Genomic DNA, 17,349 nt, shown 5'->3' on the forward strand with positions numbered 1-17,349 from the left:
TCACTCTTCCTTTTTGATCATATGTGCGATGCGGCAGTGTAGCCTAGTGGTTAAAGCTTTCGCTCATCACTCTTGAGACCCAGGGCCCCGTTTCTCAAAGCTCTCGTAAGCCTAAGATCTCGTAACTTTTCTCGTAGCATTCGTACCTCCTATGTTACAGTATAGGAGATTCAAATGCTACGATTTCTGGTGTTCCCCACCATGATATTGCAGCGTAAAACTCAACTCACTCACTCACCCCCACTGCCTGTCATGACACAAATACAGCCAAATAGATGCCAAGAAATCCAACATAACAAACATCCTTAGGAAATCTTTAGTTACCGTCCTCTGTTGAGAGCAGAGAATATGGTATGGTATTGACCTAGGTTTCGGAGTTTCAAAGAAGTTACACTTATTGCAGCAGTTGATGTGTAAAACAAGTTTGAACTGCTCTTATGAACACATAAATACTGTATACCCGTGAAGATCTGGGTTAGTATTGGTCTTCAGTAACCCATGCTTGTCGTAAGAAGCGACTAACGTACGGGGTCGTGTGGTCAGGCTCGCTGACTTGGTTGACACACTTGCATAGATCGATGCTCATGATGCTGATCACTGGATTGTCTTTTCCCTCTCTCCTTCTTCCTGGAAAATGACATCACTCCACCTGCCTTCCTTCTATCTTGTTGGTCCTGAAGCTCCCATCGTGTCTTTCATTTCTCCTTTTCTACATAGATCACATCCAATAGACTAAAGTTACTTCTAATTATTGTCCACCATCAAAAAGACCTACCTCTACTATATGAATATCATCATCGGTGACCCCTAGCTTGGCTATGAAGCTCCTCACAGTGCTTTGGTACTGTTCCTTCTGTCTCTGCAGGTTCTGGTCACTGTAAGGAGTATACACTGCCTTGTAATGCATGTTTGTGAGGAGGCTTTGATACTGATTTGAAAATATCGCAATGACATAATGTCTGCCTGTCAAGCTGGCATCGCTAAGTTGGGTACTTGGGGTGGTGTGGTTTCTGAGTTCGAATACTCGGACCTATGACAAGACAGATGACATATTGTTTCATGACAACACAATAGAACTCCACTCGGACCTATGCCAAGTCAGATGATATATTGTTTCATGACAACACAATAGAACTCCACTTGGACCTATGCCAAGTCAGATGATATATTGTTTCATGACAATACAATAGAACTCCACTCAGTCCAATGACAAGTCAGATGATATATTGTTTCATGACAATACAATAGAACTCCTGTCGGACCTATGACAAGACAGATGATATATTGTTTCATGACAATACAATAGAACTCCACTCGGACCTATGCCAAGTCAGATGACATATTGTTTCATGACAATACAATAGAACTCCACTCGGACCTATGCCAAGTCAGATGATATATTGTTTCATGACAATACAATAGAACTCCACTCGACCTATGCCAAGCCAGATGACATATTGTTTCATGACAATACAATAGAACTCCACTCGGACCTATGCCAAGTCAGATGACATATTGTTTCATGACAATACAATAGAACTCCACTCGGACCTATGCCAAGACAGATGATATATTGTTTCATGACAATACAATAGAACGCCATTGCTCAGCTCTACGTCACTTATGTTTGTATTTCAGATATACACATATCCACGGCTTCTTTCATGTTTGAATACAAATAAAGCTTCAGTTAACTTCAGTTTATGCATGGTCAGATTATATCATATAGTCAAATCCCAATGAGTCGAATGCCGGTGTCTCGAATATTATGCATAACTCGAAGTACCTGTCGGTCCCGAACCATTCCCCGTTATAGTTGTCATCATTTGAATACCGGTTACACGAATTCGTCTCATAAATGCACACGATGACTCGAGAAGGAAATTTGGTCCCATGAGATTCAAACACCAGCAATCTTGTATACATAAGCCGAAGTCAGTCAATGAGAAGTTGATTGGTGTAGCAAACTGATCCAATTAACAAACCAGCTCGGCTCACACCTTTCCGCCATTGACAGGTGAGTTCAAAAGGCAGATTAGTGATTTTACGGAAATCACTGTCTGTGCTAATCAGACTGGAACTGATAAGGTGCCCCTATTAGTGATAGGGAAATCATAAGGTAAACAAATGCTTAGGTGGAGCAATTAGGACGGGATCATCTTTTTTTCTACCATCATAGACATACCTATGTCTTGAATACATCAATAAGTCGAATGTATTACTTGGTCCCCAGCGATTCGACTCATCAGGATTAGACTGTATGTGTATCAAAATAGATTTCAGCCAAGTCACTGGTAAAACATTGATTGATTGATTGTTGTATAATGCTCCATTCTGCAATATTACAGCTATATGGCGGCGTTCAGTAAATAATCAACTCTGAACAATCAGTGATCGACAGCATGAGCATCAATCTACGCAATTTTGATACGATGACATGTGTGACCATGATCCCATTAAAATCGTCTCTTACGACAAACATGGTTTGCTGACGACCAATTCTAACCTGGATTTTCACGGGTAGGTCAGTGGTTTGTTGGCAGTAAATCTGGACTTATCACAGTGACTGAAGATGAGGGCCTGATTCATGAATATTTGCACTTTGGTAAAAATGATTAAATACATGTAAAGGTTAGTTGCTGACAAAAAATGTATCATAATTATACCTACAATATCTGGGAGGGGATGAGTTGCAGACAAAGGACTACTGCAGAACTACAAGATCAGTTGTTCAGCAACATCACAGGATACATAATCGAATCCTGCCAAGCCTAAGGGAAGCTACTCTACCAAGTGAAGAGATTCAGCAGCCTGGCTGCTTTTCATTACTGGAACAAGATGGAGGACTTACTACATGATGCCAGCGGTGCCCAGACAGAAGGAGTGGTAGAAGATGAAGGCCTTGGATGACAGCTCCATCAACCAGCTGCAGGGACAGTCATAAACATTCATCATAAAATATACATGACAACAGTCATGAATATACATGACAACACAGTCACAAACATACATGACATCACTCTACATGATAATACTCTCAAAACATACATGACAATAGTCACAAACATCATGACATCGACTTTCACAAACATACATGACAACAGTCACAAACATACATGACAATACAAACATCTCACAAACATACATGACATGACACAAACATACATGACATCACTCACAAACATACATGACATACATGACATCACTCACATACATGACAAAACAGACATCACAAACAAACATACATGACAACAGTCACAAACATACATGAAACATACAAACATACATGACAACAGTCACAAACATACATGACATCATACATCACAAACATACATGACAATACTTCACAAACATACATGACATACATGACATCACTCACAAACATACATGACAACAGTCACAAACATACATGACAACACAGTCACAAACATACATGACAACAGTCACAAACATACATGACATCAACATACATGACAACAGTCACAAACATACATGACATCAGTCACAAACACAAAACATACATGACATCAGTCACAAACATACATGACATCACTCTCACAAACATACATGACAACAGTCACAAACATACATGACATCACTTTCACAAACATACATGACATCACTCACAAACATACATGACATCAGTCACAAACATACATGACATCACACACATGACAACATAAACATACATGACAACAGTCACAAACATACATGACATCATACATGACACATCACTCTCACAAACATACATGACAACACACTCACAAACATACATGACATCACTCACAAACATACATGACATCACTCTCACAAACATACATGACAACAGTCACAAACATACATGACATCACTCTCACAAACATACATGACATCACTCTCACAAACATACATGACATCACACTCACAAACATACATGACATCAGTCACAAACATACATGACATCACTCTCACAAACATACATGACAACAGTCACAAACACATACATGACAAAACATACTCACAATACATGACATGAAACATACATGACAACATCACTCACTCTCACAAACATACATGACAACAGTCACAAACATACATGACAACTCAAACATCAGACATCAACAAACATACATGACATCACTCTCACAAACATACATGACAGTCACAAACATACATGACAAACATACATGACATCACAACATCATGACACAAACACAACATGACATCACTCATACATGACACAAAACATACATGACAACAGTCACAAACATACATGACACATCACTTTCACAAACATACATCACTCTCACAAACATACATGACATCAGTCACAAACATACATGACATCACTTTCACAAACATACATGACAACAGTCACATACATACATGACAACAGTCACAAACATTAGGGCAGAGAAAATACAATACAACTATATATACAGATCCCCCTCTCTTGTAATACATTCTGATATAACACACTATCCATCACTGTATATTGTACTAAAACGTCATCAAAATCAGATCTGTGAGTTCTGATTCAACACATGTCTCAGTCAATACATGGCAAACCCTCCGTCCACACAATATTTACATTTACATTCATGAACACCTTCATATTTCACATTCAGCAGCATATCGCAACATCCACCAGCAGGGTAGGGTGCAGACAAACCCAGAAACCAGGATTCGAACCGCAATTCTGGCACGACCAATGGACACCAAGAGATAACTGGGCCCTCTTGCCCCCTTCATGTATACCATGAATATTTATCAGAATACAATGATAGAACCCCAAGGTCATGTTTCTACTTACCAGTGGATGTAGGCTACAAATTCTGTATCTGTATTGAAAACCTTCTTCTTGCTTATCAATGCTGTTAGAAGATTACCCTGTAATAAAAGAAAACTTTCCTCACGGAACATTCCAGATGCATGCCAACAGTTAAATACCAATTTCATGTATAACATTTGGAGTCTGTTGTAATATTTCAACAGGTTCCTTAATTGGTGTGATGAACAGCTTCCAAAGCTCTGGACTATCTCTATACAAAAAGGTCCAAAGGTTCATATTCCAGGTGAGAGTGCCCACCTGCCTATATCGATGTCTATTTTTCATCCCTGCCATTTCAGGCCTACTTTTCAGAGCTAAAATATGAGAGGACTATCACAGATATCACTACTCCATCAGTGAACGCCGTAGAGAATCACCAAGCTGGTTCTGATAATGGGGTTATTGGTTCAGCCATAGCCATTGCTTCTCAAAGTTGAACTAAAATTAATCCTAAGTGAGTGAGTGAGTTTGGTTTTACCCCGCTTTTAGCAATATTCCAGCAACATCACAGCGAGGGACACCAGAAATGGGCTTCACACATTGTACCCATGTGGGGATTCGAACCCGGGTCCTCGGCGTGACGAGCCAACGCTTTAACCACCAGGCTACCCTACCGCCCCAAATTTATCTTAAGATTAAGTTAACATTTATAAAGTGGTTTAAAGTAGCGCCATTAGGTTTTGTATTTTTTCTGGAAATTTCAAGAAGCTGTGTTGAGATTTCAAGATATATGTACTGGTAAGTTGAAATTTAAGATATTTCAAAATACTATCAAGTTGATGAAAGAAATAATGAAGCATACCGGGAAGTCATTGTACAAACATATTCAAAGGAAGCTAGATTGAATAATTTATGTTTGGGATAACTGTATGCATCACATCAAAATCAAATATGTCAGAATTCACACATTAAGCCAGCTGTTCCAGTATCAAGTTATTACCTGGTATTTGGGCTAGAATGCCTTGTCTGTCAACGTCAATTACAGACGAATATTTCTGGAAAGCAAATATAGATTGAACATTGTATAAGTGAACAACAATGAAAAACACAAATAAAGACAGAAAAAAACAATAGGTTAAGTCACTGTGGAGTCAACCAGTTTTACTTTAATGAAAGAAGTATTCAACATTTTGGAGCTTAATCAAATATTCATTGATGTTATTTCAATGTATTCAGGGATGGCAACAGGAAAATCTATTTTCAGCTGAAAACTTAATATTGTGTCATCGAATGGGGGGTTCAGACGATTCACAGAATTGATCAATTTGCAATAAAATCATCGGAAATCTGCGGATCTGCGAAAAATTGCTATAACTTGGTATTACTCCATAATCAATGAACAGGGGTGGAAATAACTTTAAAATTGCTAGTGTACTCCGGTACAGTGGCACATGTAAAATCACTTGCCCTGATAATTTTTCCACTATACCGGCCATTTTCTTGTTGATTTTTTAAATAAACAACATAATTAACATTGGAATATCAACTGGACACCGGTACAGTGTGATATACAAATCTGCTTGCCCCACAGAAAAAAACACTGGACTCGGGCGTCGGGCAATGGGTTATTTCCACCCCTGATGAAGGTTGTACTTGTACATATATGAACTGCTGTAATGCCCAATTCCCTATATTTAGTGTGACACTGTGATCTCCTTGACAGTATTGGTATTGGTCCACTGAAAGTATATACCAAGGGAAATAACTCCACACAGTTGAGAAGCATGAGGCAGTCAGTTCTCTATATTATTATTTTTTGCTAGACATTCAGCAGAGCTGTACTATGGGCAAGGTGTAAATGGGTCCCAAAAATGATATCTTTAAATGTCAATCATTAACCTGTAAACTCCTTAATCCACAATATCCACAGTTTTGTCTGGATTATTGAGGCTGTGTGTTACCTTGACGACACTGGGAACCACAGACTCCAGAGGTCGTTTCTCGGGGCGACACACACCGGGCCAGCTTTGTACGAGCCAGATCTGTGAGTCTGAAGGGTTTAGACAGCCATTCTATCATAGATGGGTGCTTCCTGAATCAACAACATGGATCACTGTTACAATGGATACTGCATCTATTAAATACAAAGAAAACTAAATAACATACTATATTGGTAAATTATGAACTGATTCTTCTGTTACATGAAAAATAATTGATCTATCCTGTGGAGATTTGGTCACAGGGTAGTTTCAAAGAATGTCATAGTGTTACACTTGAGTGTTCGACTAACTAATAGCCCCGAAACAAATCTATGAACAGTGAACCCTTTTATCTCACACTGAGTGAGGCGGTGTACTTTGATGTCGTCTGTTGTTCTTGTAAGGCATTAACTGATTGGGAAGTGTTAAAATGTCAACTGTTATCCGGGAATTGTTAAGGTTTTGTGAACTGGTAGGTGAGTGAGTTCACTCAGAAATTGTTTGGTTTAAACATATTTTTATTCCTGAAGAATCTGGTTTGGTAAACGAGCAGAACTTTGCTATGTCCATACCTCACCAGTACATATATCATTTAAACAAAATACACAGGAACTGGATATACAAAACGACAAATTAAATCATATATGTGCGTTGTTGGTGCTTATAAACCTTGAGCCCGCAGTTATACTTCATTAATTGTTTACATACACTACACGCCAAAAGAAACGTTACCCTCCTACCTTTATGAATTACTTAAAAACTATCAAAGATATGTTGTTTACAAGAAGCTTAACAACACAGCTTTATGCAAATCACAAAAAAAATTTCTCAAATGCATTCATATTTAGGTGAAATGCATCTTTTTCAGAAGAGTTAAATTGTCCTATTTTCGTCCATGCCGAAATAAACCAATAACAGTGATTTAGATGTCCAAAAGAGAGGTTGAAATGAAATTCTACTTTGGGACAAAGGTAAACCATTTAAAGTCACCATTTTCCAACCATTAAAACAAGAAACAACTGTTGTAGAGTGTGTCAAATTGTAAAATAATCATTCCTATGATTTCAGTCTTTTAAAACATTTTCTGGTGATTTGCATTAATAAAAACATGTAAAACGTGTCTTTGATATTGTGAAAACATGTTTAGGAACTTCTACAATGATCTTTGTTAACATTCTGGCTTGCAAAGTAACATTTTTCCATTTTCTGTTTACGCACAGCAATATATTGCAATACGCAGCAATATTCAAGCAGTATTTGCATCCATTTCACATGTAGAATGATTCTATAGGGTATGAAGAGAGCCTACAAAAGATGATATGATACACAAGTACGAGAAATATGCCACGATTAACAGCTGAAGAGAGAGGTAGCCCATTGGGATGGTGGAGATGGGGTCGACATACAATGCTGTTGCCAACGCCCTCGGATGCCACCATATCAGGGTTATAAGACTTACTCAGGGCTTCAGACAGACTGGGGTCACCGTAGACAGACCAAGAAGTGGACGTTCACGCATCACAACGCCAGTTGAAGATAGGTACCTCCGTCATTAAGGAAGGAGGGTAACGTTTCTTTTGGCGTTTAGTGTATATTTGTCTAGAATAATTTATCAAGTAGTTTAGACTTAAAGATGTATTGATGCAGGGACTCTATTATGTTCTTATTGACATCGTTGTCAGCTGGAGGTATTCCGTATAACACAGTTTGGAGACTATGGACATTTACATAGAAATAGGTATCATTTCTAACATAATTCAGATATATTAAAATATTTTATTCATCATTTTTAAGCAGAGATTTGAATTCACCGATCAAATTAGCGAATACAAAATTATCAGGTAATTAATTCCAAATTTTAATTGTGTCAGGTAGGAACGATTGTTCATATTTTTCAGTCCTACAATTTATTGTTTGTAGCTCAGATTTATTACGGAGATTATATTGACTGTATTCTGAGACAAATTTAGGAACAAGGTCACAGAGGTAGTCAGATTGGACCGTGGGGCCATCAGCGTCATTGTGTTTGCCGACACAGTGTCTTATTTATTAAAATTGAGAAAAAAAAGAAACTTGTTTCGTTTCCTTATAATTTCACAATCTGGTATTGCCCAAAGTCTTGCCATCACACACTCTGTCTATTGCCTGGCGTTAATTAGCTCAGTAACCCATTCGCACGAAGTGGACACTTTTTTCTGGACTTTGTTTTTACACAACACAGGGTGTCCACGTCCCGAGAATACCCCTGGTTATCTAAACCAGTATCAACAACAGCTCTATGTGGCACAAGGCTTGGGTATTTAACAGAACCTCATCACCTATCTCTGAAATACTGCAACAGTGTGACAGAGCTAAAATTCACTTTAATTCTGTCTGTCTACTTGAGAAATGCAACACAGTGTCTCTTTTGTTCTAAGCTGGTTTATCATCAGCTTTGATATTGCATGTAGTGCCATGCTACTAAAAACAAAAACATTTAGAGCACTACCAAAAGAGCTAATATTAACACTGTTAGTAGATAAGTATGCTCTGTTTCAATTCTCAGCTCCCTATGGAGTATACAGCTGTTCGAGATGAGGAAGTAATACAATGAAATAATGAGGAAAATGATTACAGTTTTGTCTTAAATCTTTGTTGATTTTGTTGTTCAAAGTGTCACATTGTGTCATAAAATCTCAGCTTGATTAGAATCAAACAAAAAACCTGCATAAGTAACAATAATAATTATCAGGTTGGTGATAAAAAATGAACAATCCATGCTTTATCAGATATAAGCCCATAATCAAAGGGCCCAGTTGCACAAAGCGATCTTAGCACATAGGTGACCGTAACCCCGTTATTTGCGACAGTCGTAGCACTAAGATCGCTTTGAGCAACAGGTGCTGGTCAGTTACCTCCGGTGGTCTGGCAGGAACAGAGCCAGTGCTGTCACTATCCTGATTACCTCCCCTTCTAGTCTAGGCGAGCCGACAACAAGGACTGTTCGACCAATCAGCAAGCTGTACAGTACGTGTTGTAAGTTGTTGCAGGAGAGTAGTACATCAAGAATGCCATATCCTGAAAGGGAAGTTGGAGCACACATGCTTTAGGATTTGTTTGTTTCTTAACATCACACTCAGCAATAATGACAGGGAGAAGCTCTATGAGCGGAGAGAGGACCTGCAGGTAGGGAGTGGCACAACAGACAGAAAATGGTACTATAGATAGAAGGTGGTACTATAGATAGAAGGTGGTACTATAGATAGAAGGTGGTACTATAGATAGAAGGTGGTACTATAGATAGAAGGTGGTACTATAGATAGAAGGTGGTACTATAGATAGAAGGTGGCACAACAGACAGAAAATGGTACTATAGATAGAAGGTGGTACTATAGATAGAAGGTGGCACTATAGATAGAAGGTGGCACAACAGACAGAAAATGGTACTATAGATAGAAGGTGGTACTATAGAAAGAAGGTGGTACTATAGATAGAAGGTGGTACTATAGATAGAAGGTGGTACTATAGATAGAAGGTGGTACTATAGATAGAAGGTGGTACTATAGACTATAGAAGGTGGTACTATAGATAGAAGGTGGTACTATAGATAGAAGGTGGCACAACAGACAGAAAATGGTACTATAGATAGAAGGTGGTACTATAGATAGAAGGTTGCACAACCGTTAGAAAATGGTACTACAGATAGAAGGTGGTACTATAGATAGAAGGTGGTACTATAGACTATAGATAGAAGTGGTACTATAGATAGAAGGTGGTACTATAGATAGAAGGTGGTACTATAGATAGAAGGTGGAACTATAGATATAAGGTGGTACTATAGATAGAAGGTGGTACTATAGATAGAAGGTGGTACTATAGATAGAAGGTGGCACAACAGACAGAAAATAGTACTATAGATAGAAGGTGGTGCTATCGATAGAAGGTGGTACTATAGATAGAAGGTGGCACAACAGACAGAAAATGGTACTATAGATAGAAGGTGGTACTATAGATAGAAGGTGGCACAACAGACAGAAAATAGTACTATAGATAGAAGGTGGTACTATAGATAGAAGGTGGTACTATAGATAGAAGGTGGTACTATAGATAGAAGGTGGCACAACAGACAGAAAATAGTTCTATAGATAGAAGGTGGTACTATAGATAGAAAATAGTACTATAGATAGAAGGTGGTACTATAGATAGAAGGTGGTACTATAGATAGAAGGTGGCACAACAGACAGAAAATGGTACTATAGATAGAAGGTGGTGCTATAGATAGAAGGTGGTACTATAGATAGAAAATAGTACTATAGATAGAAGGTGGTGCTATAGATGGTGCTAGAAAGGTGGTACTATAGATAGAAGGTGGCACAACAGACAGAAAATGGTACTATAGATAGAAGGTGGTACTTTAGATAGAAGGTGGCACAACAGACAGAAAATAGTACTATAGATAGAAGGTGGTGCTATAGATAGAAGGTGGTACTATAGATAGAAGGTGGCACAACAGACAGAAAATGGTACTATAGATAGAAGGTGGTACTATAGATAGAAGGTGGTACAACAGACAGAAAATGGTACTATAGATAGAAGGTGGTACTATAGATAGAAGGTGGTACTATAGATAGAAGGTGGCACTATAGATAGAAGGTGGTACTATAGATAGAAGATGGTACTTTAGATAGAAGGTGGCACTATAGATAGAAGGGGGCACTATAGATAGAAGGTGGCACTATAGATAGAAGGTGGTACTATAGATAGAAGGTGGTACTATAGATAGAATGAGGTACTATAGATAAAAGGTGACACAACAGACAGAAAATAGTACTATAGATAGGTGGTGCTATAGATAGAAAGTGGTACTATAGATAGAAGGTGGCACAACAGACAGAAAATGGTACTATAGATAGAAGGTGGTACTATAGATAGAAGGTGGCACAAAAGACAGGAAATAGTACTATAGATAGAAGGTGGTACTATAGATAGAAGGTGGTACTATAGATAGAAGGTTGCACTATAGATAGAAGGTGGCACTATAGATAGAAGGTGGTACTATAGATAGAAGGTGGTACTACAGATAGAAGGTGGTACTATAGATAGAAGGTGGTACTATAGATAGAAGGTGGCACAACAGACAGAAAATAGTACTATAAGATGAAGGAGAAGGGATGGTACTATATAGATAGAAGGTGGCACAACAGACAGAGAAAATGGTACTATAGATAGAAGGTGGTACTATAGATAGAAGGTGGTACTATAGATAGAAGGTGGCACAACAGACAGAAAATGGTACTATAGATAGATGGTGGTACTATAGACTATAGAAGGTGGTACTATAGATAGAAGGTGGTGCTATAGATAGAAGGTGGTACTATAGATAGAAGGTGGCACAACAGACAGAAAATAGTACTATAGATAGAATGGTACTATAGATGAGAAGGTGGTACTATAGATAGAAGGTGGTACACCTATAGATGAAGGTGGCACAACTGATAGAAAATGGTACTATAGATAGAAGGTGGTACTATAGACTTTAGAAGGTGGTACTATAGGTGGCATACAGAAGGTGGTACTATATAGATAGAAGGTGGCACAACAGACAGAAAAATGGGTACTATAGATAGAAGGTGGTACTATAGATGAGAAGGTGGCACAACAGACAGAAAATGGTACTATAGATGAAGGTGGCACAACAGACAGAAAGGGTACTATAGATAGAAGGTGGTACTATAGATGAAGGTGGCACTATAGATGAAGGTGGTACTATAGATAGAGAGGTGGCACAACAGACAGAAAAGGGGTACTATAGATGAGAAGGTGGTACTATAGATGAGAAGGTGGCACTATAGACAGAGAAATGAGGGTGGTACTATATAGATAGAAGGTGGCACTATAGATAGAAGAAGGGATGAGGGTTTACTATAGATAGAGAGGTGGTACTATAGATGAAGGTGGCACTAGGATGGCACAAAAATAGTACTATAGATGAAGGTGGTGCTATAGATAGAAGGTGGTACTATAGATAGAAGGTGGTGCTATAGATAGAAGGTGGTACTATAGATAGAATGTGGTACTATAGATAGAAGGTGGTACTATAGATAGAAGGTGGCACATCAGACAGAAAATGGTACTATAGATAGAAGGTGGTACTATAGATAGAAGGTGGCACTATAGATAGAAGGTGGTACTATAGATAGAAGGTGGCACAACAGACAGAAAAGGGTACTATAGATAGAAGGTGGTACGATAGATAGAAGGTGGCACTATAGATAGAAGGTGGTACTATAGATAGAAGGTGGCACTATCGATAGAAGGTGGCACTATAGATAGAAGGTGGTACTATAGATAGAAGGTGGTACTATAGATAGAAGGTGGCACAACAGACAGAAAATAGTACTATAGATAGAAGGTGGTGCTATAGATAGAAGGTGGTACTATAGATAGAAGGTGGTGCTATAGATAGAAGGTGGTACTATAGATAGAAGGTGGTACTATAGATAGAAGGTGGCACAAAAGACAGGAAATAGTACTATAGATAGAAGGTGGACAACATGCACTAGGGTGTGTGTGCGAATTATGATTCACATTGGCAAACTATAAAATGTCTAGATATTACAGTTCTGTTATAAATTCACTATAAGTATCAGCAGATCGTCTGCTTTTTATTTAGTTTCAAAATGCATACAAGTGTGATAATAAACTAATTAGGATTATAAGACCAAATATAAAGACGCACATTGACTAGTATCTACATACTGGTGAGTGGACATTAACCATGTGTATGTAGCAAGAAATTTATCGGCGCAGTATTGTGACTTCCGACCCCCACCTGCTTCCGTGGAAAGAAATGCGTTATGTTATAAGTTGTGTCATGCAAAATCCGTTTGGTTATGATTCCAATACATATTTAACAACCTGAGTAGAAAGTAGTCTTGATTTTCTAGCAGTGAAAACAAACTATAATCTCATTAATTCTAACAGATTTTTTTATTTTTAAAAATGGCTGAAACCTATCGGGAACATCCGCCCGGTCTGAGGGATAAATGGTATTTAGGTTTGTTTTCACCCGAGTTCTAAAAATCAAAACTACTTCTACTAATAGTAAATATGTATTTTAATGATAGCCAATAGGATTTTTGCATGACATAAGCGATATATTATAACAATTTCTCTGCATTAGGCTGAGGTAGATTAATATAATACTACACAATATTATTGTTACTTGACCACAACCTCACTTCCGAGGAAAGAAATCGTTATCATTACAAGTTGTGTCATAGAAATCTTTATGGTCATCAATCATATGCATATTTTACTACAACTGGTAAGTAGTTTTGATTCTTTAACTTCGTGAAGCGATCTGAACACAAGTAAGATGTCGTTTCAGGCTTCCCTAGCTCGCTTAGCACTCACAAACACAACCCATTATACGAACTCTTCGGGGGTCCTGTGGAAATCTGTGCATGGGGACACCATCATGCGACCCCTAGGAGCAGTGACGACAAAGCAGCGATTGACGTAATGGAATTAGTTGATGTCGAAATCATCAAAATGATGAAGCGTGCTACACATTTTTCTATACAACTAAACTGAAAATGGATTCCTCTCATGGCGTCTTGCTGCAGTGCTCTGAGCTGACAGAGTTCACGTAACCTGTCTGTGGTTTTGGTTGGTGAGGAGGAGGAGAGGCGACTTTTTGGCCACTTTTAATCGCTCGGTATTAATTAACCACAAGTTTTTAAAGAATAAATTTGGTGTTCCGCATAAGACTAACCACAAATCTTTCATATGTAATGGTTAAAAGAGTAACAAAAAACAAAGTTTAGTGGTTCTTTAAAGGTGGAGACAGGGCCTACAGGGGGAAAAAGGTACTACAGGTAGTGGGAGCTTCCTACAGGTGGACGTAGGTACTACAGGTAGTGGGAGCTTCTTACAGGTGGAGGTAGGTACTACAGGTAGTGAGAACTTCCTACAGGTGGAGGCAGGTACTACAGGTAGTGGGAACTTCCTACAGGTGGAGGTAGGTACTACAGGTAGTGAGAACTTCCTACAGGTGGAGGCAGGTACTACAGGTAGTGGGAACTTCCTACAGGTGGAGGTAGGTACTACAGGTAGTGGGAACTTCCTACAGGTGGAGGTAGGTACTACAGGTGGTGGGAACTTCCTACAGGTGGAGGGGTGGTGGGAGCAAGGTACTACAGGTAGTGGGAACTTCCTACAGGTGGAGGTGGGTACTACAGGTGAGTGGGAACTTCCTACAGGTGGAGGTAGGTACTACAGGTAGTGGGAACTTCCTACAGGTGGAGGTAAGTACTACAGGTAGTGGGAACTTCCTACAGGTGGAGGTGGGTACTACAGGTAGTGGGAACTTCCTACAGGGTGGAGGTAAGTACTACAGGTGGTGGGAACTTCCTACAGGTGGAGGTGGGTACTACAGGTAGTGGGAACTTCCTACAGGTGGAGGTAGGTACTACAGGTAGTGAGAACTTCCTACAGGTGGAGGTAGGTACTACAGGTAGTGGGAACTTCCTACAGGTGGAGGTAAGGTACTACGGGTAGTGGGAACTTCCTACAGGTGGTGGTGGTAGGTACTACAGGTGGTGGGAACTTCCTACAGGTGGAGGTGCAGGTACTACAGGTAGTGGGAACTTCCTACAGGTGGAGGTAGGTACTACAGGTGGTGGGAACTTCCTACAGGTGGAGGTAGGTACTACAGGTAGTGGGAACTTCCTACAGGTGGAGGTAGGTACTACAGGTAGTGGGAACTTCCTACAGGTGGAGGTAGGTACTACAGGTAGTGGGAACTTCCTACAGGTGGAGGTAGGTACTACAGGTAGTGGGAACTTCCTACAGGTGGAGGCAGGTACTACAGGTAGTGGGAACTTCCTACAAGTGGAGGTAAGTACTACAGGTAGTGGGAACTTCCTACAGGTGGAGGCAGGTACTACAGGTAGTGGGAACTTCCTACAGGTGGAGGTAAGTACTACAGGTAGTGGGAACTTCCTACAGGTGGAGGTAAGTACTACAGGTAGTGAGAACTTCCTACAGGTGGAGGCAGGTACTACAGGTAGTGGGAACTTCCTACAAGTGGAGGTAAGTACTACAGGTAGTGGGAACTTCCTACAGGTGGAGGTAGGTACTACAGGTAGTGGGAACTTCCTACAGCTGGAGGTAGGTACTACAGGTAGTGAGAACTTCCTACAGGTGGAGGCAGGTACTACAGGTAGTGGGAGCTTCCTACAGGTGGAGGTAGGTACTACAGGTAGTGGGAACTTCCTACAGGTGGAGGTAGGTACTACAGGTAGTGGGAACTTCCTACAGGTGGAGGTAGGTACTACAGGTAGTGGGAACTTCCTACAGGTGGAGGTAGGTACTACAGGTAGTGGGAACTTCCTACAGGTGGAGGTAGGTACTACAGGTAGTGGGAACTTCCTACAGGTAGAGGTAAGTACTACAGGTAGTGGGAATTTCCTACAGGTGGAGGCAGGTACTACAGGTAGTGGGAACTTCCTACAGGTGGAGGTAGGTACTACAGGTAGTGGGAACTTCCTACAGGTGGAGGTAAGTACTACAGGTAGTGGGGACTTCCTACAGGTGGAGGTAGGTACTACAGGTAGTGGGAACTTCCTACAGGTGGAGGTAGGTACTACAGGTAGTGGGAACTTCCTACAGGTGGAGGTAGGTACTACAGGTAGTGGGAACTTCCTACAGGTGGAGGTAAGTACTACAGGTAGTGGGAACTTCCTACAGGTGGAGGTAGGTACTACAGGTAGTGGGAACTTCCTACAGGTGGAGGTAGGTACTACAGGTAGTGGGAACTTCCTACAGGTGGAGGTAAGAATGGGTACTACAGGTAGTGGGAACTTCCTACAGGTGGAGGTAGGTACTACAGGTAGTGGGAACTTCCTACAGGTGGAGGTAGGTACTACAGGTAGTGGGAACTTCCTACAGGTGGAGGTAGGTACTACAGGTAGTGGGAGCTTCCTACAGGTGGAGGTAGGTACTACAGGTAGTGGGAACCTCCTACAGGTGGAGGTAGGTACTACAGGTAGTGGGAACTTCCTACAGGTGGAGGTAGGTACTACAGGTAGTGGGAACTTCCTACAGGTGGAGGTAGGTACTACAGGTAGTGGGAACTTCCTACAGGTGGAGGTAGGTACTACAGGTAGTGGGAACTTCCTACAGGTGGAGGTAGGTACTACAGGTAGTGAGAACTTCCTACAGGTGGAGGTAGGTACTACAGGTAGTGGGAACTTCCTACAGGTGGAGGTAAGTACTGCAGGTAATGGGAACTTCCTACAGGTGGAGGTAGGTACTACAGGTAGTGGGAACTTCCTACAGATGGAGGTAAGTACTACAGGTAGTGGGAACTTCCTACAGGTGGAGGTAGGTACTACAGATGGAGATAGGTACTACAGGTAGGGAGAGGTCATCAACTCACCTGGCACACCTGGACCAAGCTTCTCCATCAGGTCTCCCAGACTGTACAGCCCTGCCTTGGGCTTCCTGAGAAAAATACTAATCTGAGTATTTGGAATATCAGAATAAGAACCCCTCCTTAAGATCAGAATCATGGGGTACCTACTACTACACAGCTTTACAACAAACTTTAAACATGAGGGGTTGATAAGAGTCCAT

General features: G+C 40.3%; 1 protein-coding gene across 1 annotated transcript in view; it reads right to left on the bottom strand.

Moving 5' to 3' along the window:
* LOC124277812 (guanine nucleotide exchange protein smcr8a-like) overlaps positions 1-17,349 on the bottom strand; it is a 55,931-nt gene that overhangs the window by 5,195 nt on the left and 33,387 nt on the right. The window contains 9 exon segments of the mRNA XM_046713526.1: positions 776-875; positions 2,852-2,926; positions 4,793-4,869; positions 5,751-5,763; positions 5,765-5,805; positions 6,712-6,768; positions 6,770-6,842; positions 9,624-9,786; positions 17,153-17,217. Of these exon segments, the coding sequence (XP_046569482.1) occupies positions 776-875; positions 2,852-2,926; positions 4,793-4,869; positions 5,751-5,763; positions 5,765-5,805; positions 6,712-6,768; positions 6,770-6,842; positions 9,624-9,786; positions 17,153-17,217 (664 nt within the window).

The sequence above is a fragment of the Haliotis rubra genome, unplaced genomic scaffold (assembly GCF_003918875.1).
Source record: "Haliotis rubra isolate DU_JTF1 unplaced genomic scaffold, ASM391887v1 Scf228, whole genome shotgun sequence".
Lineage (NCBI taxonomy): Eukaryota > Metazoa > Mollusca > Gastropoda > Lepetellida > Haliotidae > Haliotis > Haliotis rubra.